Below are 26,866 nucleotides of genomic sequence, written 5' to 3' on the forward strand. Positions count from 1 at the left end.
ATATTTGGTCAGAAACATCAGTGAGTAGGATGAGCAGAATAGACTTGTGGACTGAAAGTTGTTTGCCAAGAAAATAAATGCTGTGTCTACATTAAAACCTAAAGCCAAAGGAATCAGTCTACAATTACTAGCAGTGAGAAGCTATTTTTTTTCTAACCTGTCTTTCCCCCTCTAAGGATTACATAAAAGCAGCAGCAGCAGCCTCCAGCCTCAAGCAAGATTTTTACAGTAATAGTCTATCATGCAATTTAAATGTCTAACAGGCTATCTTTGATGAGAAATGGCATTTTTTTTTGGAGTCCTTCACTCTCACCATGCAAGAAGGACACAAGAAATGAGCTCGCCACCCTCTTTAGGAATTGTGTGTGAACAGGTCAAACTCTCATCTTTCTAAAAAACCAGGCAAATTACAGGCAAAATAAGAGGATGATTTATCACGGAGGACACATGATTTTTTTTTAAAAAAAAGGCACAGACGGGGAACTCTTTCACTCCAAGGAGTTAAAAATAAAAGTAGGGACATGGTTCTCTTTTCCTTTCTGCTGCATGCTTAATTTTGATTTTTGGCTTAGGCAATAAGACCCCAACAGGGACTTACCTGCTGTATTTGTTGGAGAAAATCCCTAATATTTGACCAAGCTGTTTGAGCATGTTGTTTATATAGTAATACACTATGATTTTGTAGAGGCAGATTCCTCATCTGTGGAGGTACAACAACCTGGCACTGGCCAGGAGCTAAGATCCAACTAACGAAACTGTTTCATACAGTTTACTCTTTGCTTCATTTTCTAACCAAGCCACACCAGAGCAGACATTTCTTATCAAGACTCCCCTTTCTCCACTGGGGCTGTAAGCAAGCAAATATCATTTTTGACATTCTGTGCAGATTTTTTTCAGAGCCTTATGTCAGTGCTGTTTGGATAAGCACTTATTGCATGTGTGTGAGGGAACAGAGAGTAACTGTATTTCCTGGATGTGCAAAGGAGGAGCTGCAGCAGCAGAAAAAGAGGTTGGGCCAAGCACCTTCCCATATTACATGCGAAGATACAGCCAGAGCAGTTATCAGGGGACAGGTCTGCAGCCAGGCACACACCAGCCCTGACACAGCACATGCCTTGGCTCCCTACATCTTGTTAGTAGCCAGCTAGCTAGAGCCATTCTGCAGAGCAGCCCAGGGCATGAACATTCCCAACTCCCCAGCAGAAAGCAAAATCCTAGGTGCAGTGTGGAGGAGACTGCAGTGCTCTACAAACCCTCACTTGCATAGCTTTGTCTGGCTGAATAGCCCTATTACATGACCTTGCTTACACTGACACTTTGACTTTCTAGAAGGAAAAATGATGAAAACACTCTGGAAAGTGACAGACTGAAAAAATGCTGAATGCCTTTTCTCTGCAAAACATATTCTGGCTATCCTTGCCACCAAACACTTATTACTTGGTGCCTCATTCCAAACCCAAGCATTTCCAAAGCTGCTATTCATTATAAAGATTTTATCGTCAATGTTAGCAGTCAAGAAAGGGGAAAGAGGTAATTGTTTGCTCCTGCTTGAAGGATCCAGAGCATGCTGAAAAAAAGTGCTTTTACTTTGTCACTATGTGATCAAGAGGCATCTCCGCACACCTCAGAATACAGCTGTCACCTTCTGTATTGCTTCTTTATATTCCCCAACCCAATGAAGAGTTTAACATGGACCATATTTTTATGCTGTTATTTTCAGCTTCCATACAACTCATGTACATAGACAATGCTCAAGCTTTATTGATATAAATTGCCTTAGAAGATCTAAATAACAGAAAACTATTCCAATCTGATGGTAGCTGACAGGCCTTGTAAAACTACCATTGCCTTGACTCTTGTTCAACAATCCTTTGCCATGGTTATTGACAACGATGAAAAAGCCTTGATGAGATTTTACCTTCCCATTAGAATTATTTACTCTAGTAAGGAGAAAAGCAGGCATTCAATAGGAGTAACATATTAGGGCAGGCATTTGGTTAGTATTTGTCAATAATAGATACAAGCATCTCAAAAACTAGGGTCCAGATGTGACAAAAAATTAACTTTAAATGTAAACCTCTCACTTTTCATAAATCCATACCGCCCACCCTCCCCTTAAATAAGACCAGAAAAGTCTTCCAGATGAAAGAGTACCTTCATGCAGGAAACAGAGGAACTGGGCTGTCCACCTGTACACCCAAGGCATCAGATAGGTCAACTAAAGCCAGTCACTGGATTTGCAGTGTAGCAAACCGTTGCTACCTACTCCACAGAAATCAGAATATATGCTTATAACAGCTCAGACATGGAAAGAAAGTGGGGGAAAGACAACAGTATCCACCAAAAACCTCACTGGCCAACCTGATCTCTAGAAATGGGAATTCAGAGGATGACAAGATTTCAAAAGCAAGCACAAACCACAACCTTCCTGTCCCCTCTCCTGCACCCCACTGATCTGGCAAATCCCTCCAGCACAACAGCACAGCAGCCTGTTCCACGAAGAGCTGTGCCAAACTAGGCAGTGACAAATAAACCAGACATAGCTGTGATTCTGCTTGCCACCAACCCTGTCTTTAAAATTCCTGAAGCATCCAGCCTCAGCGTTTCCTAACACTAGCATCTTTCTTTGAATATGAATGCTAAAACCAGAATAATACTGATACATTTGGTGGCAAAGGCTGTGAGTGGTGTCAGGCTCCATTGATTTGCTAGAACTCCAGCCCTGAAAGCAGCATAACTGGCATCATGCTCTGTGACCGTACATTCCCATTGGGAAACACAGAGACTTCACATACAAGAGATGCAGCCAACAGCTTTAAAAAGAATTGAGCCCGCTGAAAGTAATGACGTTTCTTTTGTTTCACTTACGGTATCAAGAAAAGAATCTTATAAAAGACAGTTCTAAGCATAGCAGAAGGCACAAACGTACCTCCCACCCTAGCTAGGGCATGCAGATACGTTGGAAGTATTCCAAACCCAGACAGGACAGTCATAAGCACAAGAGATTTCTTCTTTCATTAATGAAAAGAAACTATTGTGCAGCTTCTACTGTACTCAGGCTGCAGAAGCGCGAATCCTAGCACTGTGAGTCAGGTCATTATGAAATATCAATGAAATCACATAGGCTTCAGCCCTGGATAACAAAGGCAACAGTCAGGGAATGCTTTAGGAATAAATGATCTTTGAATTAGGGCCACAAGATTCTAGATTACAGAAGAGATTCCCCCACACCACCGTCTTATCAGATCCAGGCTCTAATGTGGCATTTACTCTTTGCTTAACTACTTCAAGCACTGCCTTACCATTGCGCATATCTGGAAACAGGCAAAATATCTGTAACTCAAGAAGTTGCACCATGGTTGCTTTTAACCCCTTCCAAAAGAGGGATGGCAAAAATGTGATGAGGCAGTCTCACAGCCTGCCGCCTCCACGGCCATCAAGACATCAGAACTGACAGCCTGATTGGAACTGCCTAGAGAGGTGATTCCACAGGTGACATGAGCCGTCTGGGCCCTTTCATCATGGTGAAGTGGAGGACTGGAAAGCCAGAACATGGTTATTCAAGAAAGCCCTTCAGACCACCTCCTGTACTTGACAGAATGTGTTTTACAGGTAAATCTTTTGCTGCTTATTTACAGGAATAAATGCAATAGAGCTCAAAGGAATTGGAATAAACATACTCTGAAAAGAGAAATATGCAAGCAGTAGCACACGATACAGAAGATGTGGCTAGCTGATGCTGTTACCACTGCTTGCTTAGGTGCTGAGCAGTGCTAAGTATACAGCGGAAGGCACCTGGAAGATTTTGCAACACCCATTAAGCATGGCCATGACATCACCTACTAGGCAACAAAACTGTTGTGCTGCAGTGGAGGGGAGAGCCATACACCAGGATAAATCTAGCCTTGGCACATCAAGTAGTCAGCCCTAGTTCTAGTGACCACATCATCAAACCAGAATGGTCAAAAAGTCTCTCCCAGTGGCAGGACAAATCCTCAGGTATCTTTCAAAAACACACACTATCCTCGCACTTGTATCCTCATGTTGTACCCAGATATAAACAGCAGCAGCATTTACAAATACAGAACAAAACCAAATCCTGCCACAGTAGTCTCTTACTTAATATGAACATTTTTTCCCTTTTTTGAGGACTCTAGTACACTTTACATAAGCTTCTGTATCTGCATACTGTTCCTAGCTGCTTCTATTCATTCTAATCAATTTGAATCTGTATGCCTCTGATCTCTAGCATATCATTTATCTTGAGCACTAAGGATAATAGATTTTATTCTAGAAAAGAATTAGAAAAGCTAGATAAAGCCAAACCGCTCCCCTGCCCAAAAGCTGAACTACAAACCCTCGGACCTATCCTAACCTACCCTATCAAGCCACCAAGGAGCCTCAGGCATGCAAGCCACAGAATGGAAAATGTGCCTAACAAGATGAAATACAAAAAAGTTGCAATAAACAAAATACCACAAAGTGCAGCAAGGCACCGAAGGCTGGTTAACACTCCCTGGAGATTATATGTCAGAGTTGATTTAGCAGTCAAGAATTCCATTCTTGTTTTTGAAGTCACAAATCTAGCAGTCTCCTGGGTGATGAGCAAAAGTAAAACTGAAATAGGGATGAAGCTTATTAATTTTTTTAAAATTGCAAGAAACAGATTTCAAAGAAGCCACCAAAAGCCCATCGGAGAGATATCCTTGGAACTCTCAGATATCCTAGGACCGATTTCTTTGTTTGGCCACTTTGAAATGCCTGACCACACACCTATTTAGCCACAACAGTTTGGGTCAAGAGGGGATAGCTGGCGGTTTTTTGCTCCACATAATTCCAGTGCTCTTCCTCTTCTATCTCTCTGTTCCAATTAAAAAACATAATTTTAAAAGAGATTAATAATAAGTAGTTCAAGCTAAGCAGTTTTGCTCTGGTAGCCGAATGCAGTGAAGGAGCAGCACTCCTATAGTAAAAACAGAGGCTCTGAGAGGCAAAAACATCCACGAGATTATGGTTCCTACCTCTGAACTGCTGCAGGCTGGTGCACTGTGCTACAAAGCAAAGTCAGACACATTAGTTCAAAGGCCAGTGGCCTGCAGTGGAGCAGAACAGAGAAAAAGCTTACATTAGCCAAGCAATACACTCCACTAAAGGCAGCAACCACTTTCTTTCTTTCATTAGTTGCTGTCTGCCTGCACCGTGGCGCTCTTCTATCTCCATGTGAAGTCTAAAGGTTAGCTTAGATATGATGGCTTGAGGTAAGCCATCTGACTGCATGTGTCACGAGACAGGCTGCTCACACAGCCAGTTACTGGGTCTCGGCTACGAGGCAAGAAAGAGCGGCTTCCTAAACTACCTGTGAATTGCAAGCCTTCAGACTACAACCTTTTTTTCTATATAGAATAAACTAAAAGTTCCATCATGGACAGAAACGTCACTGCATTTCATCAAAGTTTCCTGCCAGCCAGCACTTACCCATGGAAGTACCATAGCGGGGGTGCCAGGTTCAAGCACACAGCTGCAGTAACATGTAAGTGTGGCACTGTCAGCCTAATCTGGAGGGTTCCCAGCGAGCATATTCTTAGTAGATTCAGCTGCTGCTTGGCTTGTGTTACCAGATTCTGAACATCTTATCACCAGATATAATGCAGATAACCTAAACAGCTGGTGTAAGAGAGAATCCAAGTATACCAGAACTAAGCTGCGTCATGGGCACGATGCCTGGTGATCACTTTACAAACACAAGAATTAAGATGGTTCCAGGTAATACAAAGCCAACTTTAATACAGTCAAAGTCTTCTTTCCAAGCTTTCTACCTATCTTGCAACACCAGACACAGACTCCTCAGTTAGCTTTGAGTCTTCATGTCTGCAGTACTCAGACCAATGCACAGCCAAAAAAAAAATAATCTTACTGCTCCTCTGAAATCTCAGAGCAAGGGGATGTATTCTTTAAAAACAAACAACCTAAACTTAAAAAAAAAGGGGGGGGGGCCGGAAATTAAGGCATAGCTGTGCTATGATATTTAGAGAAAACAATATTCCTCCTACCTCAGAGGGTTGGCTTTAAGCCTAGAAGAGTGTTTAATACCAACATATTAGAAAAATTTTGCATATTCCACAATTTGATACTTTGCTGTAGACCATCCTTTCTATTTTTCCCCTTCCACTCCTCCATAAGAAGTTGCATGCTATTAAGATAAAAGAGCTTTTACAGCTCTATACTGAAGCACGCAACCACGACTACTGTCAAAAAAAAGCCAAACAGAAGAAAGGGAAACTGATCTAAAAGAAAAAACAAATCCACGTGGAAAATCAGCTAAGAAAAAGTCATCCGCCCAAGACTTCTTCAGGAGAAAGAAAACCACAGCCAGCAGCAGGTTACTAGAGAACAGGAGAAATCTAGTCCGTAAAATCTACCATAAGACAGAGGGACTCATACGTTAACATACATACAATATGAATTCTCACTAACACATGAAAAATTCTTAAAATCCAATTCTCAGGAAATAAGAACACACTCACTTTTAGTAGAGGAATTAAAAAAAAGACCCTATTCATGCTTAAGGGAGCAATATTTCACCTGCACACACAAGTTTACTAGACTGACTGCTACAACAAGGGAGACCGCCGATCAGCATCTGCCACTGCAAAATTACAATGCAAGACAAGACCAGACTTTTGAGAAAGTTGTCACACACAAAAAACAGACCTTTATGAAAAGCCCAATTGTTCAGGGTCTTGGAAACCTGCTGACATGGACGAAAGGAATTATGTTGATGAGTTAGCACTAGGGTTACTTGTCTGGTAGATTGAGCCACAAAGATCAAGCTTAAAATGACTTGCAGCATTCACTGAATTCCTTTGTTTAACGCCCTGCCACAAACTAGCTGATAGCTATGTCACAGAGCCTGCCTGATTGCTTTATCACAATGATCTAGCTGAAATGCTGTGCCATTTTTGGTTACATTGTGCATCATCACATTTGCAAACATGAGCAGCACAGAATGTAAGTAAGACACTGAATTCCTGAGGGAGTCTTATGAAACAACCCATGTTGTTAGCATGTCGAAACCCACCTCTTAACAGAAGTTCAGAATGTGAGTAACAGTCATGAAGAAGTAATCAAGATTTGATACACACTGGATTACGTTACTTGCAAAGAATAGAATACAATGAAAAGTAAGTCCATCATCATTGCCCAGTGGAGGTAGAGAGACCAGTGCAAATGTACAACGTGGAATGGAGAAAAAAGCTGTTCATTTTGGGGGGAATGGGGGGAATGCTAGGGCAGACGAAAGAGAAAATTTAGTCAGAGACACAAGGTATTACTGACTTAGAAAAACAGCATGAAATTTGTCAAATCATATGGTTAATTTTCTCAGGCCTGTTTAGTTAGTTTTATAAAATGCAAGGGAAGGAAAGCTGTAGCAAAAACCCCACCCAATGACAACTGAACTGCTGGCAGTGTTAACGGGTTTTAAAGAATAAAGTAGTAATTCTGAATATGCCAAAGGCATCTAGAAGTTTTGACATTCCTCTCTACTCCCCCTATTAGCTAATTAGCTCTGACAACTTAGTACGTTTGATTAAAATGTGGATATAGCATTGCATGCCTGCTACTTCAACGTGACAAAACTGAATTCAAACCCTTCCTTAAAGCTTTTCTTAACTTTTAGAGGTACCACTAACAGCACACAAGGAATTAAGGCTTTGCACAAGCTCTGCCTATAGGTAAGTATTCATATGTCTTAAGACAACAGCAGTCAGACACATCCCTACAACAGGAGAAATACCTACATTTCAGCTAATTAGCAAAAACTGAAGACCACCTGTTCTGCTGCCAGAGTTAACATGTTTGAAATTGCAATCTTACTCACTAGTGCCTTTAAGTTCATGAAATAGCAAAATCTAGAAGCAAATCTAGCAGCTTAAAACTTGGGACTTTATAGAGATTTTATTGGTTGGGTCAATTTTTCACAATTCCTACAGCAAAGAGGATTGTGATACTTTTTTAAAGACCTCTGAAGTAGCCAGTTTTAAAATACAATTTTTAAAAAAGGGTTATTTCTAAGGAGAATTACCCTACAACACTGGTATTTACTAAACTTGTTTGAACACTCTCTTTCTCTGAAGGTGGAAAAAAAATCTTGAACCATAAAAAAACCCTAACAAATCTGTGCTTAGGTCTGTTCAAAGGACAGCAGTTAACGGACTGTGCAAAGCTACCAGACAGCCTTTAGACCCAAGAAAACAAAATCAGTACCTCGCTTTAACCAGCTTACTCTACTCAAAATACCCTTAAGTCAAAAAAAAAAAAAAGACATTAATAATACTTAGTGCTGCATGTGATGAAGACGCAGTGATAAGCGATTAATTGCACTACTCCCAGAGCCGCTGAAGATACTTTTATTCTGGTAGGAAACGGGAAAAATTTCAGTGAACACCTGGAGTCTGCATGTTTCTGTACACCACTACCTCAAAACCTCAGACCAGCTAATGAATAATTAAGCAGTGGCATAGACTAGCAGAGGCCAAAGTATCCATCTAATCAGGGCTTAAGCCCATACTTAAAAAAAAAAAAAAAAAAAGAAAAGTTTTAGCCATGTTAGCTCATTCTTGCCCCCTGTCTAAAAGCACAACTTCACCACGTTGCAAAAAACTTTACTTTTGTTAAAATAAAAAAAATAACCAGCATTTAAGGGGAAGGCTTGCCGATACTGGTTAGCAGAATAAAACTACAAACTGCAGCGTGCCAGGAAAAGTCCTCCCTGCTTCCAACCGGACTGGCAAAAGACTCCAGTTTATGACTTAAATCTACAAAAAGCATTAAACAGGTTGATCATGCGGTGGGTGAGGGATCATAACAGATTATATACGGCTTAATTATACCCTTCAGCAAATTATGACAATCTCCGAAAGTAAGACACAGGGCAAAGAGACCAAAAGAACCAAGAACTCTAACATGAGAAGTTAGTCCTCACGATGATACAAACATTCCAGAGCAGCTTTTTGGAAGTTCTTCCACAGAAACAGAACTTTTTTTTTTATTATTTCCAGTTCTATGCAGAGCAGCTTTCCAAAAACTGCTCTTAAGTTTTCTTCTTGTCTTATTGTCACACTTGTGCTCTGTATACTAACTAGCACAGGTCTACAAGGTGCTACCAACACAGCACTGCAATTAACAGCAGTTAGTGCTTTTGGACAGGTGGAGGGGATTTCTTTATATCCAAGATTAAATTGTTTAATAACGTACAAGTTGTATGAGATGTTGATAGCCACAGGAATAAAGATAACATTAACCATTAGAAAGAACAGCACCAAATTCTCTGAAATCTGGAAGTTGCCTCACTTGAAAGACAGAATTAAAACCAGCACTGGCCTGAGGATCTCTTCTGGGGCAGTAACAATTTATCCATATAGGACCTGTAGGGATGAGACACACCAGCCTGGTGCAGAACACCTAGTGTCCTCAGCTCTCTGCACAGGGGCAGGAGGAAGCTGAATGCAGGGAACACCACAGCTCCTGCTTTCCCAGTTGCCAGCCAGGGCAAGAACCTATGGACTTTAAAAGCCCCTGACAGTAGAGATCAGGCTCTGTGTCCTCTGCTAAAATGGCTATCTACCCACATCAATCCTTGTCTTTCTTTCTGCTGCCTGTCTCTTTATTCCACTTTCACTGCAAACTTTCCCCTCCTCTTGTCTTCTTGTTGCATCTGCCCCTTTGCTTCACCCTTCTACATCTGCTTATCCTTAATTTCTCCTGTCATTAAAGTGATGCTGCAGTAACATACTATAATTAAAGTAACTTTCAACAGGGTCCCTTTCAACCTACATGCATGGCATTGGTGTCCAGCTTCAGGACTCCGCATTCAGTTTGGATTAGAGAGAAGCCACAGCACTGAGAACTGACCACGATGCAGGTGCCTCAGCTGCAGAACATGTCATCAAAGCCAACTGTATGTACAATAGTTACATTTGGCTTACAAAGGTTACCCTCTTGTCTTCCTTCTCTCACATTCCCTTGTTAGACCACAAGTTCTGAGGCAGAGATTTCTGGCTCCCTGTTTCGCAACATGCCTAGCACAGTCGGGCCCCATTACAACTGTCAAACAACAACAATGAATGAGAACAATTCATATGGCAAGTGACAAACTTTGAAAATTTCCTTCTAGTTCAGGTTAGCCAGGAAACTTCTCCCTTAGAAGGAAAAAGCAAGAAATTGGCTACTCTGTGCAGGCACCTGAGTTGTGAACAGTTCAGCCTGCTGGAGAAAGGACAGATCATGCATTTTTCCTCAATTAAATCAGAAAGTTACATTCTGAGTTTCCCTTCCAGGGCTTTAAAAAATCCTGTCTCTACTCAAGAGAGCTATGAGTGAAGAGAACAAGGACTCCACAATCCAACAAGAAAACAAAATAGCATTCATTTCTTCCAATAATAGTTCTCTCTCACAGTTTGAACGTAACAATTCACCCTTACCTCAACTTTGCTTCCCGGATCATGAGCTGCAGCAGCAAAGTAGACCACCTCCTGTACTTCATCCCTAGGCCGTGCAGAGTTCTTTCCAAATACCACCAACCCATCTTTAGAACATGGGGGAAAGGCTACAAAGCAGTAACTTGGGGGAGCTGCAGCCATCCTGGAAAGGAATAGTAAACAAACAAAACTAGTGTTTGCTGAATTCCTAATTGCATGCATTAGAGAATCATTCAGTCTACCATTACTTGTAGCTAAGAGACAATGCATTCCCTCTATCTGTCAATTGACTGTCCAATGAGAATGGAAGAACGTATCAGTTCTGAGGAGCTTATCTAGATTTAATTAAAAAATTACAGTCATTTTCAGACATTTTTCACCCAAGCCTTGTGAATGCATAAAGAGGAGGAAAAAAAGGCAAGATAACTGTACCTTAATGAGTCTACTTAGTCCCCACAGAAAGAAGATACTCTGCACTGGAGCTGTTTGGGAACATATGACCTAGACGTATTCTGCTGACTCAGGCAAGTGCAGAGACACAGAATAATTTTAAATAATTTATTCTCTCTGCTCCTATGCAGTTTAATCTTTTAAAAAAGGAAAGAGAAAACACGTTTGAGGGATTCCGAAGGGAGGACAATGGCGTAACTGGAAACAGAACAAAGATACAGCACAATTATATCAAAAACTGTCTATTAATTTATCTACCCAGATCAGAGACAAGAGACTGAAGCACTAACTGCATTCCATTTTCTCTGCGGTTGGTCTGTATTGCTGGTCTTACCTAAAGTGAACTGACTGCGGTTTATATGTTTATGCAGGCTAATGCGAATATTCTTTAAAATGCTTATAGGATAGCACAAACAGTTTAAGGTTTTAAGTGTTTGCCATGACTATATATTAATAAAAAATGTAAACTGTTTCAGGACTATGACACTGCTGTAGCTGGTATTGTGTACAATGCCATATCTGACATTTTTTCCACCATTCAGGGAAACTTCTGGCACCTATGCCTACAAAAGAGAAAGGTGAGTATTTATTGCTTGTTAAAATAGCACTCAACACAGATGTCTAAAGTTTCTTTGTAGATTTTATCATTGCACAAGAAATTCCAGCCCCAAAATGAACAAACATGTTCCTCTCCTCCCTCCACAATACCCTGAACAAGTGAAAGTATCTGCACACATGTGGATTCCTTAGAAACAGCCAACACAATTAAAAGTTTCCTCCCCAAAGCTGCTAATTTATTTGAAGGAGAACACTGGGGGTGGGGCAAATGTGCAAAGCTGGCTTTGATCATTAATGTGGACATCTTTCAGACCATTCAAATTTGACTTTATTTTTTCAAAGCAGTCCCCATTTGAGCACGCACTTTTCAAGACTAGCAGGCTTCCAATATTTAATGGAAGAATGCCTTTTGGATAAAGGTTATAATCTATAAAGTGGTAATTGTTTGCAAAAAACACACTTAAGAGTTTGCCTACAGACTATGAACAAGTCATGCGGACACTTAACTTTGCAAAAAAATTTTCAAGAGGAGGGGCATGTGTGTGTGTATGTGTTAAAGATGTCCTCTACCAACACAATGTGGGGTGATGATTTGTCTAGGGAACTCACACAACCTTTTAATTTAGGGAAGATTATATACAAGAATAATCATCCAATCGAATTGAAAATGCATTAGGCAGTAAATGCTTTTTTACAAACAGATTTTTGACCAGTGGGAAAGGTCAAGCTACCATAAGCTGGAATTACTTCAGCTGACAAAATACATCAGGCAGATACCTACCTACACACTTGCATATTGTGTCACTAAGTCTCAGTACATTATCGGTTCTAGACGAGTGTCTCTCAGACAGACAAGAAGACAAAGACCCATTTTTACTGCCACCCTCATCACTTGCAAGTCATCACAGCATTTGTGACTAAACTGAAATGCAACATGTAGAGCATTTCCCAAGCTTCACCGTTAATGAAACCATTTAGTATTTTGCTCTGAATCATTCCAGGTATGTATATTTATTTTGCTGTGTTGGTGATGTCAACATAACTGCTTTCCAGCACCCTAAGTGTTCACATCTGCATTGGGCTATGTTGTCATCTAGTGCTCTAAATCTGTCTTCTGATGCCTTGCCAGACCAGCCAAAGTCTTTAATAATTTGCAGTCTTACTGTGGAACTCAGTATTCAAAAGTATTTTCTTTACTCTAAACACAAAATAAGTGGACTTATTTGAAATACATAAGGCAGCTGAAAGACATTAGATATCCAATAACCTAGAAAGAACGGTTAGTGACAGATAGTACTATTTTTTATTACATTAAGTTCTTCAACTTACACACCAAACACATTGCCAGGTAGGCTTAAAAAGATGGGAAGGAATGCTTCAGCACTGTGTTACTGAACAAACTGAAGGTACACAAGGCACACTATTACATAGCTACAGACACTAAGTGGGCAGGGTAAAAAATTAAAAACCTGTAAGTATCTAATGTTCTACAGACTCCTGAAGTCCCCCTTGGAATAAAGCAGGCTCAATAGTATTTGTGAGCGTTTTGATATTTTTTTTTTCAACCCTTAAATATACCGACAGTTACTGAACCAAAAACAAATTGCCATTTTGGTACTACTTTTTAAGTATGAAATACAGTTCACTTCAGCACACAGCGTATTTCATATAGGGGGGTATATAACTGTTAAACACTGCAAGCCAAATGTTACAACCTTATACTGAAAACATGATTGTCAAAAGTGTGGGCACTGGGATCTTAAATCATGTTTCTTGAGAAGGAAGCTAGCAGTCTACTACAGTTTAAATCTACTCAGTTTGCTAGGTAGCAGTTTCTCGTAGAACCTTGTTCTGTCCATTTTAAATATGACAATGATGGCCGTTTCTCAGCTACACCCACAACCTGTGGTTGTTCAGAACACTACTGAACTTCATCTTCCTCCATCAGGTAACTAAAGCAGACCAGCTACCCATCTAAGCAGGACATTTCTACCGGCCTACTTCATTATTCTTTTTTCTTAGTTCAACTTCAGGCTGTCCTCATTCTCATTTTCATGCATTTTCCACCTCTTTGCTCTCTCACAGGGTAACATCCTGACTCAATACCAAGCAAGCATCTTCATCTACAGGTGGAACTGAACACTCTTCCTTCACAGTACTCTGATACACCAAGTTAACTTACAAAATCACCTACTGTTAATACCTACTCTTTTTTCACAGATTATTTGCTCCTTCAATGAAAGGCAATCCTAAAAACCTCAAAGAATACCTTGTTGCCCATTTGCACAGTTCTTCACCAGAAAGCACGTTAGCATACAGGCCTGATTTTCTCTACAGATCATACCTCAGACCTACATTTCAGTGCAGTCAGAGACAAACCTACACTGTACGTCACCAGGCCCCAGATCTGACTGCAGACCATTACACTCATGGATGGGGCAGTGCAAGTTCAGAGAAACAGGGGCCATACAGTCTATTACAGGCTATATCCAAAACCATTCTGCATAAGAAAGCACTAGAAACAGACAGAGCGCTGTACATTATGCTGTACTACTACATAGTAACTGCTTAAGTTTCAGTTAATTAACAAGCATCACGCTTGGTTGACCTATAATCACAGCAGGCACAAAGGTTGGAAAACCAGTTCTGAGTAACAGCCGCAAGGTAACACACTCCACTTGCTGTGTTTTTATTTGACAAAAACGTATACTACAGGAAGAACGCAATATTTTGGTCATATTTCTTCCACTCTCCTGGTCACTATGGCACCATAGCTTAATTTGTGTCCTGACACCATAAAGAAGTTTTGTGTAACAAGTTCCTTTATTAAGATCTTTTCTCATAGTGGTAACTCTCATTTAGAGATTGTCAAGCCAAATTAATTCTGTGAATAAATCACCATTGCTGTCGATGCTCATAAGCACTCTGATGCAGCAAGGAGTAACATCACTGGTCAATGTCTGGCTCTGAATGTCACGATGTGAAACAACAGGTACAACAATTATCAGGGCCTTATAAACATGTTTGGACATCACTATTCTCCTAAAATACAGTAAACATGGAAGTCTTACTGACAGCACCACCTCAAGAAAACTAACTCTTAAGTCCTGGTAGACATAAAATACTAAATTCAGTTGAAAATATCAAGATCTGCAACATTTCACTCTGGAGTATTTTCCATTTCACAGTATGAGGATCTTACAAATGCCAACATGTATTAAGAAGGGTCCCAAATCCTAATTAGAACAACTTGCACTATTACTGTCCAAATGTGTCCACAATCAGACTTTCAGAGTGGTCAGAAAAGAATAAAATTGTTATTCTTTAAGTCTGTACATAAAGGTTGTGACAATCTAATGAAAGCCTCCTTTAGACGTCATTTTTCAGTTATAAAAAAAAAGGAACAAATATTGCTGTTACAGCAAAAGAAATGGAAAAAAGATTGCAGTATGCCATCCTCCCCTCATGATCACATGACTGTCAGAGACTGAAGCCATGCTCCTAAGAGAATAAGGACAGCCATAAATTATTCGGTGTGTTTTGGAGGTTTCCCCTAGCCCATGAAAACTGAAATAGCTAAATATCCACAACAAAGCACTCTGAGCTTAGCAAGTCCAAACTGCCCAAAGGCTTTCATACCAACCTGCTCAAGACTTTCGGGGGTGGGGGGTGTCCAGAATAACACTGTGTACTGCTTCTCTGAAAGCTGCAACTTGGTACTAAAATTATCTTTTACAAAGTTCCAGAATTTGACTGCTACAATGAAATTACTTCTCGGGAAAATAACTTTATCTTCCCATATCAAAGAGATATCAACCCTTTTGAAGCCAACCAATTTTCCTTGCTCACCAAAATATCCTGAGAACATTAAGCACAAAGTAATTACTAGTTTTACAAAGTCAAATTACGTGAAAACTGGCTTGCCAACAGTAGCTTCCATACCTGCTACATGTTATTTATTTAAAAAGTTACCAAAAATAAAAACTCAATATTATGAACTATCAGGTTTTGAAGGTTTTCTAGTAAGTTATTGTTCAAGCAATTCCAAAGTTTCTTTCTAAAACAGTAAAACTGCTTTTGCCAACAGCAAGTTCTTTTCTCTGTCTTTTTTCATTTGGAAAAACAAAACAATAAGTTTATAATGGAAGTGCAGCACTCACTAGGAAGCAGTGGGCAACAGAAAGGATTACTGTGAGAAAAGCATAAAAAAAAAAAAAGGGTCTGTCTTGAAATTTAACTCATGCTTATTGAACTGAACTAGTATTTGCTCTTCACACACTTTTTTAACTGCTGCTAACTTAATGCCCCACAACTTTTTCCTCAAGAAAAGCTAAAGATGTCCTCAAAGTCACATATAAAACCCCCTTGGTTTTATACAAGTTAGATTAGCTGGGGTTTCTGAACTGTTAATTACGATTTATTGTTGAAGTTAATTAAGATTTACACCAAATGAAAAAATTCTGAAATAGCTATTCCTACGTGTAGAGCTACACCTTTCCTGACAAGGCAGCACCATTTAGGACATGTTAATCGATGCACACGTACAAACAGTTCTGCCTTTAATAAGCTATGCAAAATTTTTGTCTCCTACACCAATATAGTCTCTTGCCTAAAAATCACCATCATGTAGACCAATACCAGACACGTAAAAGATATTACATGAGAAGTCACCTAACACTACTACAGCTCCTCTCCACAAGAAATCAAAACAATGCTCAAGCAGCTATTAAGGAAGAAAAGTTCAATGAGACCAAGCAGTCAGCACTGACAACAGACAAGCACTCACCTCATGTTACTACGAGTAGAATTTAACTGTAAAATTTGCCTTGTATTGGTATGATTTGACTCACAAGCTGGCAAAACTTCAGCTTGATCAAGCCAAATCTTTACCTAACAGCATAACTGCTGCATTCATTATTCAGCATAGCTAGGTTAACAAGTCTTCAGCATGGATGGAAACACGAACACGCTTTGCTTTCATTCAGCTTAGTGAGGCTGCATAGCTACATCACACAAACTCGTCTTCCTAACATTTTCTACATTTGTCTTCAAGTTTTGTTGGCTTAACTGTAGAGCTTTCTGAAGCACAGACATAACCCAAAGCATTGTACAGGGTGAGGTCTAAATGTCTCCTAACCCTGTTTTTCAAGCACACCTGTCACGGTCCTAAATAACCTGCTGTTAATGCTGGCGATAATCAACATCATGTTTTCAAGCCAGTGTGGATGTCCACAAAAAACAAGGGTGGGAGGGTTAACACTGGAGTTTCATCTCAGACCTCCACAGCAATTTGGTCAGAACGCCAGTTTTAACTGACCACAAAGCCTAATTTTTCCACCCACACTTTCTACAGTTTCTTCAAATTAAAGCTGTTCTGGAACAGGTGCCATAGGTACCAGAAATACAGAGGCTGCTAAATGCCTTGCTGTTAAGTTCTGAGTGTATTCTGGTGATGACAGCATTTTCTTTATCGTTTATGTTGCATAAGAGATTTGAGCTGATTTTAAAGTCCAGAGAACGCATTAAACCTTTTACAAAGACATACAATTTGTTTCTGTGTATTAAACAATGATTCTTCCTCACTCTATTTTGAGCTTTTATAAAACAGAAACCCAGCTGTGCTAATACTTCTGAACTATTTCAGTAATGTTTTAAGATTTCAGTATATCTGTTTTCATTGCTACCAGAAAGGGTAAATGGCCTAACCTGCAAGAAACATTTACAATGAAAAAGTGAGAGGCAGCAATCTGAACAAGAGTCCTCAGATCTGGATCAAGGCTGCCTCATTAGGAAGGGAAGAATATACTGAATAGGCCACACCTTATTTATTTTTTTCTCAACTCTTCCATATTTTTAACAGGGTGGCAGAAGAAAGGTCAGTTACAACTGTGAAAACTTTGTTCAGGGTTCAGTTGTTGGTTTTGAACCTCTATTTTAACTTTCAAATTAAGATGTTTCCTGTGCCTGAGACAAGCTTGTATTTCCATTTACGAATAAAGCCTAGTGTCTCATGCAGAGACATGTGATCTCTGCATCCTGCAGAAAAGCAGTGTTTCCAAAAACAGAAGTGAAAAGCAAAATTCATTCAGCTGCAGAACAAAGACAGCAAACTAAAAGGCACAATAATAATATTGTTCCCATCTTAGGAAACACTGAAAGGTTATTTTTTTAATTGACAATTTGGACAGTTTTAATGCATGACTTACCAGGAGAGAGGAAGGTTGCATTTATTAAGAAATTAGAAAGCAGAGACTGTTCCTGAATATAAAGCACAAAACCATGCCAAATCTCCATGTCCCTATGGTTTGGACATTTCATTACTAGACCATAGTCGAACTGTTTGACTCTTTTCTTACCAGCAAGAGATGATGATACCAGTTTACCAATTGAAGGTGCCATGCTCAACTTTGCCTCTGTCCCTCTAAGCTGTGTCTGAAAAGGTATCTAAGAGAAGTTATCAGCAGCTGAAACTTAGTAAGTCATTCTCAACTATTCTCATGGTGGCTTTTTGGTTTTGTTTTTTTTTTTACATTAACTTCATACCGAAAATTTTACAGTAACTTGCTCAAAATAAGCCACATCTCAAAACTTCTAGTCAGTGATTTGGGACAGCCCTTTTCTCCACTAAGTTTACTTTTATTTTTTAATTACAAGTAGCAGCAATTCTTTACACAGGCATAAAATCAAGTTGCACTTCAAAGCTTCCCTAAGCAGTACGCCCCCTTCAGTCTCATTTAACTGAACAAATGCCTAACAAGCCTGGAAGGAATTGAAAATATTTCCTTTGCTCTATGTGGGAAAATTTGGAATATTGCTAGCAATAACTGCCAGATTTCTTAAGATTGTCTAATAAATTAGATACTGGCTATCAAATGAGCATGGTAACACTCTTCAGAATTCAAAGTCCTAACAAATGGTAAGATTTCACCTGTTACAAAAGTTTACAGTCCCTTGAGCAACCAGTTCCATTTCAATTGTCTAACACACTCTCATCCAACCTTTCAAAGTAGGCACCTGCCAAAGGAAGACAGGATTTTTTGCCTCAAGTAATGTGAATTATGTTAATGAAAACGTAGTTCTATTTAAAAATAAATCAGGGTCAGTCATCCAGAAGACAACAGATTTCAGTCTCATTTCCATCACAGGCTGTGCATGCAAGGAAAATTCATTACTTATACAGACTTTTCACTGAATGGATGTCAATGCACTTAATTAAGTCTCCAAGCAGTCACAGAACTCTATTCTTTTTGTAGCTGCTAGTCCAGCCTGCAGTCTAAGGTCATATTTGTAACAATCTCCATTTTGTAGAGAAGCACCTGTTTTCCTGCTTTTGTCACTAGGGCACAGACCCTTGTTAGGAGATGCTGGCATCTAAAACATCTCTGTACAACACACAACTTCATAATGAGAAGTCGCTAACTGCTGCATAATACTCAGCCACACAGCTTATCCTCTTTGTAAAGAGCCAGCAGAATCCAGTTTTGCCATTCAGTTAGGTCTTCATCACTGCACGGGAGAGATGGTCTGCCTCTACACACAACTGGCTAATACACACTGACTGGCAGTCATTTCAAATTAACAACATCATTATGTTAACAAGGAGTAAAATAACAAGCACCAAAGTACCTTGCTGGACGTCTCAGTTTAGTTTAAAATACAACCTAAACCACCAGCAAGCACTGCAATACTAGCAATAGAGTTTGAAAATGTTAGGATGTATTGCAACACACTGTGGCAGAAACCAGCCACTTGGGCACCTTACAGACAGGCAAGTATAGACAGCAATCCCGTGCGATTTCTCATTCCACTGAATTTATGGGAAGAGAAGGCCAACACACTAGAGGGATGATGTCCAGCTTCATAACTCTCCAACTCCATAACAGACAAAGAAATCCTTACTGGAAGCTTCTAGCATACACTTTCCCCTCGTGGAAGCTGCATAAAGCATCCACAGTTGATGACTTCTGAAGGAGAGGGTGGAGAGCCAAATTCAATACCCTTTACCAAAAATACCAAACTCAAGAATAAATAACCAGAGCTTAAGCCATGCCCTATTCTACCAGGAAAAGTTACAAACGTCTTCCAAAAAAGGAAGTTACCATAAATAACTCAAACTCTTAAGCATCAGAAATACTTTTCTAGGGAGGACTATCAATAAAGGATTTACATCCACCACATCTGCCTCAGTGTAACACCTTTCTTTTCAGACTGTCTATGTAAGCTCTGGGATGTAAACTGCTTGGAAAAGTTCACAGCACTATGAATAGCTTACGTTAACTTTAGTCTTGATTCATCTCAAATCAGTGGAAGTCCTGTGTTCACGGAAATCCACTTCCTAATTGTATACAATTGAGGGTTTGTTTTGAGAGTTCTTTTTTCTTTGGCTTAAGGGTTTGGGGTGCATGATTAGGGATGCTTAAATCCCTAATTCTAAACCAGCTTTTAGACCAACAGTTGATACTGTAACAGTCTATAACCAAACGAGTCAGTCACTCCACTTCCCACAAGTTCATGAATTTATTATCTTCTAAACTTCTGAGTAAATTTGGCACACTCAGATAATCAGCATCACAGAATTTACCAAGCGTACTGCAGCACAACCACTTCTCTGAGATTATTAAAGTTTCATGTCTTAAAGGTATGGGCAGCTTTACCCAGTTCTGAGAATATTTTTCATAAGAATAGATTTATACATAGGCACACTCGCAGGATCAGGGCCCTAACAAAGCTGTCTTCTGTTTGAGATGCTGGTGTAATATGATTTTTTTCCCCTCTAATTACCAGTACCGGAGAAAATGTTTTGTGCTGTGGTTTGTTTGTGGTTTTTTGTTTTTTTAAACACAGGTTAACCATAGCCTTTAGTATTACTAGCACAAATAGAGATCTCAGATTCGTAGACTCTTGCAGGAAGGTATGTCTGCCCATCAGCCCGCTCAAGTGAACAAAACCATTGCATACCTACCCGAGTGTAACAGTATGCTTAGAAATGCACAGGAAGGCATCTAGATTTCAAGGTGACTATATGAAAAGGCACCTTCAAAAAAATCTTTAAAGAGCAAAAGGCAAAGGCAGCTGCTAGTAGGGAGGGCAGCCAGGGAAGACAGAGACCGGAGACCCCTGCTTCAAGCTGGATGGCAAGGGACAGCCGGGGACGGCGTTTGCCGATGCCAGCCCCCAACACGAAGCCGGCCCCCCGCCGCCCCGCCGCGGCCCAGCCCCGCCACCCCGCGGGCCGGGGGAGGCCTCGGGGCAGCCATGTTACGCGGTGCCCGCAGCCCCCGCCCAGGGCGGCGCGGTGCCTCCCGCCGGAGCAGGTGCGCGGAGGCGCCAGGGGCATCGCCGCCAGGGGACATCGCCCGCACCGACTCCGGGAAACCGCCTCTGCGCCATCGTCCCCCGCCATCCCCGGCGGCGCCCTCCCTGCCGCCGCCCGGCGCTGACGGGGCGAACCCGCCGGCCAGGCTGCCGCCCGCAGACCCCGCACCCCCCCCCGCCGCGCAGTGAGACACCGGCCCAGTCCCCCCGCTCAGAGAAGGACGGGGAGACGCCGCCCTGCCCTGCCCCGCGGCGTTACCGGCACCGTTACCGTACCTCAGCGCGCCTCGCCCTCCGCTCCGCTCCGCTCCCCTCAGCCTGGCGGCGGCCCCTGCCGGTGGGAGCAGCGCGGCGCGCGGCCCCCTCCCCCCTGCGCGCGCAGCCGCCGCCGAACCGCTCCGCGCGGCGAGTCCCGGCCCGTGCGGCGGCGCGCGGCTGTGCTGCGGCCCGTGCGCGCCTGGGTCAGCGCCCCGCTCCGGCGGCGTCTGAGGGGGGCGGGGGTGCCCCGCCGGCACCGCCCGTGCTGGCGTTTCCCCGCGGAGCCGGCCCGCTGCCCTGGTGACATCAGCCCTTCCCTTCCTGGGGTCTTCCGACGCCCCCGTGAGAGAGGGCGCGGAGCCGGGCTGCTGGCGGGCGCCTGCGACCCTCAGGGCGAGGAGCGATGGCCGCCGGTGCCTGGGTGGGTGGCTGGGTGGGTGCTCCCTCAAACACCGTGCCAAGGCGGTGGCCCTGAAGCGTGAGGACAGGCAAAGTGCCAAAAAGAGGCATCCATGTTCCACACGCGTAAGGGGAGAGTGGCACGTAGAGGGAGAGCGGCACACGCGTCGTCCCTCAGCCCATCTCAGGACCAAGAAGGGGCACAGGCACTCGCTTCACGTTAGGCGGTGGAAGAGAAGGAGCTCGTTTACTCAGCGTTAGTCATACAGCAGGATGGGCGACATGCGTACCTCTTGTCACACACGGGGCGAGCCTAGGAAGTAAAGATAGGTAACGTAAAGCCTGGCTGCTCCCTCACGAACCAGTCAAACTGCCGGGTAAGAAGTCCACCAAACTTTTTGTAAAGCTGAAGGGATGACCTCATGGTCACGGTTGGCTCCTGCCCCTCTGGCAGCTGAACCCCTGGGGACCTCTCAGCTGTGCTGAGCACCAGCACGCGCGAGGCCCTGAGGCGGCCCAGCCCTGTGAGGCCCCACGCAGGGCCATGTGCCGCAGCACGTGGGGCAGGGGCCTGCGCCGTTTGCCAAACCACCCAAACGGGGCTGGCCCACCTGCTCCATCCTCTGCCCGCAAGGTGGGCCTCCATGCAGAGGTGAAAATAGTTTCACGGCTAGGTGTAATCATGCACGTCCCCAGCTACCCAGGTAAACTGCACTGGTTTAGGAAAACAAACGTGGTTTGCTGTTACAAGGCAGCACCTTTACATTTCTACCTCTCTTCAAGGAAAAGAGCCTTGCTGCACACTACACCAATGCCTATTTCAGACCAGGCACTTAGTACGGAGAAAAGATTGCCAAATACGTTTGATGGAAAGATGGGAAGGTTAAAAGGAAGCTGGGGAGGATGTCAGAAAGGCAAGGGTGAGCCAGTAGGTGGAACAAAGAGCATTAGAAACTAGAGTGTTTCAGCATAAGAGCAGGAACAAGTAAGGATGTTAGGTTAGCGCAGCAGCGTGGAACTTGGGGAAGGCACAGAAAATACAGAAATCTATGAAAGAACTTTGTACCTATGTCCAAGAGATTTATTCTCAGCTGTTGCCTCATTTCACAGGTTTTAATGCTTTTTGCCAGCAGAACTAATTACCTGAAAGTACCCTGTCAGCATGTCCTCCATAGTGCTACACAACTTGGTGGTCAGAGTTGGGTTCCTCCAGATATTTGCTTTTCTTCCTATCTGTTCAGGACCCTAACTCACTAACATGGGCCAAGTCAGCCTGACGAGTTTGCAGAACCAATTGCCCCAAAAAGCACAGGACTGATAGTCACTCCAAATCTCAGTTAGTACTAGGCATCGTGCTCTTCTACAAGGTAGGAATCTACACTATTTTTAATTATATATTAATTAAAATTATTGTTTCATATATTATATATATATAATCTAATAATTAAATATCACGCTGCTTATTAGATCAGTAGATCTAGTTTAGTAATCCGGCAAAGGAAAAACAAAAAGCCACACAGAATGTGCTTATAGGACTCTATACAAGAAGAAAATTTAGAAGGAAAAATCCTGGAACCAGATGCAGCAAAAAGAATTTCCTCTCATGACCACAAGCAGCAGAAGTATCCATAGGTCTGTGTGTGTTCAGAAATTATGGATAAGCTTTGGACACTGTTGCTGTCGGCCTTAACTGCAGACCAGAAGCTACAACTTCATTATATAACCAAAAGAGGAAATAATTTGCTGTTCCCAGTCTAAAGCTCAGTGAACGTGAACTATCATGGCATCTGCACCTTTTGGGGGTGTATCAGTAACCTGAATAGGGACTAATTTATAAGTCATTACTTAGGCTTAATGGTTTTGATTAAAAAGCATGGCTGATCATTAACAACATGTAGCTTAAAGTACATAATGGAAGATCTTAGGGCAAGACATTTGTTTTCCTGTGCTATCAGTTTGCTATCATCAGAATTACAGTTCAACGTGGCTTACAATAGAAAAAATGCTGGATATCTCCTACTTAAAATATCTACCTGAAAGGTGATTTGAATCACTGAGAAGCTGAAAAATCTGTACAAATTTAATTGTAACAACTTCAGTTGAACACAGCAACCCAAATTCCTTGCTTTGGAGTTACATCAAGGATGAACTGCGTCAGAGGCAGCTTGCTTCTTAGAATCAGAAACATAGCCGATGAAAAGAGCAGGTGCAATTTAAAAGCCGGTTTAAATTATATCCTATAACACACCACTTACATTACCCATATTATGCTCACTTAGATGACTAAGTCTATTCTCTAATTACACTGGAGATGATTATGGCTGAGTATAATCTACCTAAGAATTATTAGGCTGTCTATGGAATGATTACATACCGGCAACAGAAATCTTTGATGCTTCCTTTCTGTGTAAGCTGTCACGAACAGTGTAAAGCAGCAAAGATGAGTGGTTAGAGCATGGTCCAGGGAATCAAAAGAGCCTGGGGTGTACGTTGTTCTGCCATAAGCTTGCTGCTTGGCTTTGGATAAATCTTGTAACCTCACGGCAATTAAATTTCCTCATATGTGAAATGGGGGAAGCATTTATTCACAGCTGCATCTTTGAATCTTTGAATTGAGACCACTGTGTAAACAGAAAATACAAAATTGTTATAATTAGGACAAAGCCACAACACATATCTATTAATTATTTGCTCTGTCTTTAATAACATAACAGCAGAACTTATGGATATTAAAAAAAGGGGTTTTTTTCTCCAGTAAAAGATGAGTTTCCAATGGGGTAAAATATCAAAGAAGGAGAGCAGGAAGGACACATCTTTAAAAAAGAGAATTTCAAAGAACCTTTGTTGTTCCATGTTTTATCTGTGAAAGGAAGAGACCAAAAGGCAAACACAGCAATATATAGCTTAAGTTACAGCTTATTTTTGTTCTTCTTTAAACATCTCCTTAGTTGGAGATCAAAGCCTATTCATCAGAACTAGTACCCAAAAATCCCCGAGACACTGCAGTACTTAATCTTTGATTCATCATTTCCAAAATACTTCCCCCTGCAAGTTCAGAACAGTGGCCACGCAAACATACAACCAATGCAACTAGTCTTCTCAGCAGACAGTGTTTAGGAGAGAAGTTGGCTTAATGCAGAAGGTAAAAAAGACCATCTAAGTGTTGAAATGACATTAAAAAAATATACTATGATAGATTTTGGTGAAACTGTAGTGCAGCCAATAAAACCCTGTTATTGGTATTAATTTTTGTTATTTCAAACCACTGTCTCAGTCTTGTCTCTGGTGGAGTACATTTGGAGTACCTAAAAATCAGATGAACTGGGGTTGTACAGAGCAGCAACCAGGTACATTTGCTAAGTCAGAATTCTAAGCCTGTACTCATAAAGGCATCCCACTAAATTTAAGTGATTGCTCTTACTAGTAAGTTGTAGGAACAAAAAAAAAACTTCTTATGTACAGAAGAGTTAGTAAAACAGAAAAACCCTGCGAGACCCAAGATAATAGTTACAGCATAGGCCAGTAAATTCAACTGATGTCGCAGAACAAATCTGGAGAGCAAGAAGTGTCAATGGTACTTGGTTCTTTTGGGGTTTTTATATAGGAAGGAGACTGGAGCAGAGACTTGAGAGTACTTCTCCCACACTAAAGGTGGCTTCACCCACAGGAAAGAAAGAGGGTGGCAGGTGCAATACTCTGATATGAAGTAAGGATGTCATCTGGTGAGCTCAGTGAATGTTTAAGAAAAAAAGAAGAAATCCTGGCTGCAGCCCCTTTATCCAATTACACCATTAATGTATGGAAATCTGCAGCTGTACGTAAGATTGTACATTGTACGCACAATATCAGGCTTAGATGCCGAGCTCTTACTCCACAGAAGGTGATTAATTTCTCCACTGCACAAGTGACATAACAGAACACAACTTAGCCTGTGTCACAGGGACAGAGGACAGCATGCTACAAGGACTCTGGGTGTGCCGCAGTCACCTATCAGGCTCAGCACTCAGCCACACTAGTAAGCTGCTCTATTGCCCATTCAAAAAGGTTACCACCTTCTGGAGTTATTATTTATCGGAAAACCATCATTCTCCAGCTTTGTTTTCATATCTTTTTAAATTTTTCCTCCTTTTAATTTACAGTAATAGGTGACAGCATACTTATTTTCATAACTCTAAAAGGTATCACAAGGCACATTTATTATTATTTGCCTATAAAGACTGTGAGCCTGGAGCTTTTTTAGTGTTAGAACAGCACCCGTAACAATGAGGCTAAAAACTTGACAATAGCTTAAGACTCATAATAATAAATAGTCAAGGTGGGTGGAAGAAGTAAATCTGTCATCCTGAGAAGACAAACCAGTAATAACAACAAAGAACAGAAAATACAGAGACAACAGCATTACTTTCTTGTGCAACGATCCTGTTTAATCCTCATGTGTGCTTCCATTATTATTGTGCTTCCCGTACAGAAATGCTTGTAGCAGACCAATGAACTGCAAAAGGTGTCTTGCTTCCCTCTGCAAGAAATGTGCTATAGTAACTATAGCTACCCTTATTAAAATTATATTAAAATTAAAGCATGGTTTTTCTCAACTTAGCATTATTCCTAAAATTGCAACAGCTTGAACATCAATACAGAAGACAAAACAGTTCTGGTGTTATGCAAGTGATGCAGATCATTAAAGTGACTGCATACCTCAAGCAGCTTCATATTTTATATTGGTGTGTCATGTCTGCATAATCTATGGGTAAATTGCTGCAAATTAAGTCATAGCACTTAGAGAAAAGGTTGGACAGTAAAACAAGGGACAGAAAATTCCACTATGTGATTTATCAGCCATCTGGTGCAGTGCAAACAGCACTCATTCAGGGGAGGTTACAATCTTCTGATTAGTTACCACAGCAACAGGTCTGCTGAGTATGCTTAAAAAGTTATGCATGTGTCAGCAACCTTTTTTCTCCTCCCATACACATCATACACTGGGGACTCTAAACAGCAGCATGTCCTTCCTAGGTGATGGATTTTGCTGCAGCATTTTCCATTATTCTGCTTTTCAGGAGACTTTAAAACATGGGCAGTGTGTTTTGTTCTGGTTTAATATGACTTTAAGGAGTCCTGACTCAAAAAAAACCCTTGATGATTAAATAATTTTCCTTACTCATGCAAGTGGTAGATAGCTGTAGGTGGGAAGGGACCTTTGATAACAGAAACACTTCAAATGAAAATAAAACAGAGAAGTCCTTTCGGCTCCTGTACTTCCAAAAGGATAGGAAAAAAAATATTTTTAAAATGTCCACAGCTGAGTATCCCTGTCATAAAAGAGCCTGCATTTACAGAAATGGTCTTGTCCACAATGTACAACAGGAAAATTGTCATTAATAGGAGATGGGGAAAAACAACAAAGCTCA

The 26,866-nt window shown here is 41.4% G+C and overlaps 1 protein-coding gene across 3 annotated transcripts in view; it reads right to left on the reverse strand.

Annotated features, from left to right (window-relative positions):
- SCRN1 (secernin 1) overlaps window positions 1–21,247 on the reverse strand; it is a 38,258-nt gene extending 17,011 nt beyond the window's left edge. The window contains exons 1-2 of one of the 3 annotated variants that reach the window (XM_056334468.1): window positions 21,078–21,247; window positions 10,482–10,641 (exon numbers count right to left, since the gene is read on the reverse strand). In XM_056334468.1, coding sequence (XP_056190443.1) covers window positions 10,482–10,640 — 159 coding nt within the window. In that variant the 5' untranslated portion in view covers window position 10,641; window positions 21,078–21,247. Of the gene's footprint in view, window positions 1–10,481; window positions 10,642–10,910; window positions 11,080–21,077 lie in introns of those variants that run through there. The other 2 variants (XM_056334469.1, XM_056334470.1) reach the window with 2 other exon arrangements.
- Window positions 21,248–26,866: the final 5,619 nt, after the last annotated feature.

Source organism: Falco biarmicus, chromosome 4 (assembly GCF_023638135.1).
Source record: "Falco biarmicus isolate bFalBia1 chromosome 4, bFalBia1.pri, whole genome shotgun sequence".
Taxonomy (NCBI): domain Eukaryota; kingdom Metazoa; phylum Chordata; class Aves; order Falconiformes; family Falconidae; genus Falco; species Falco biarmicus.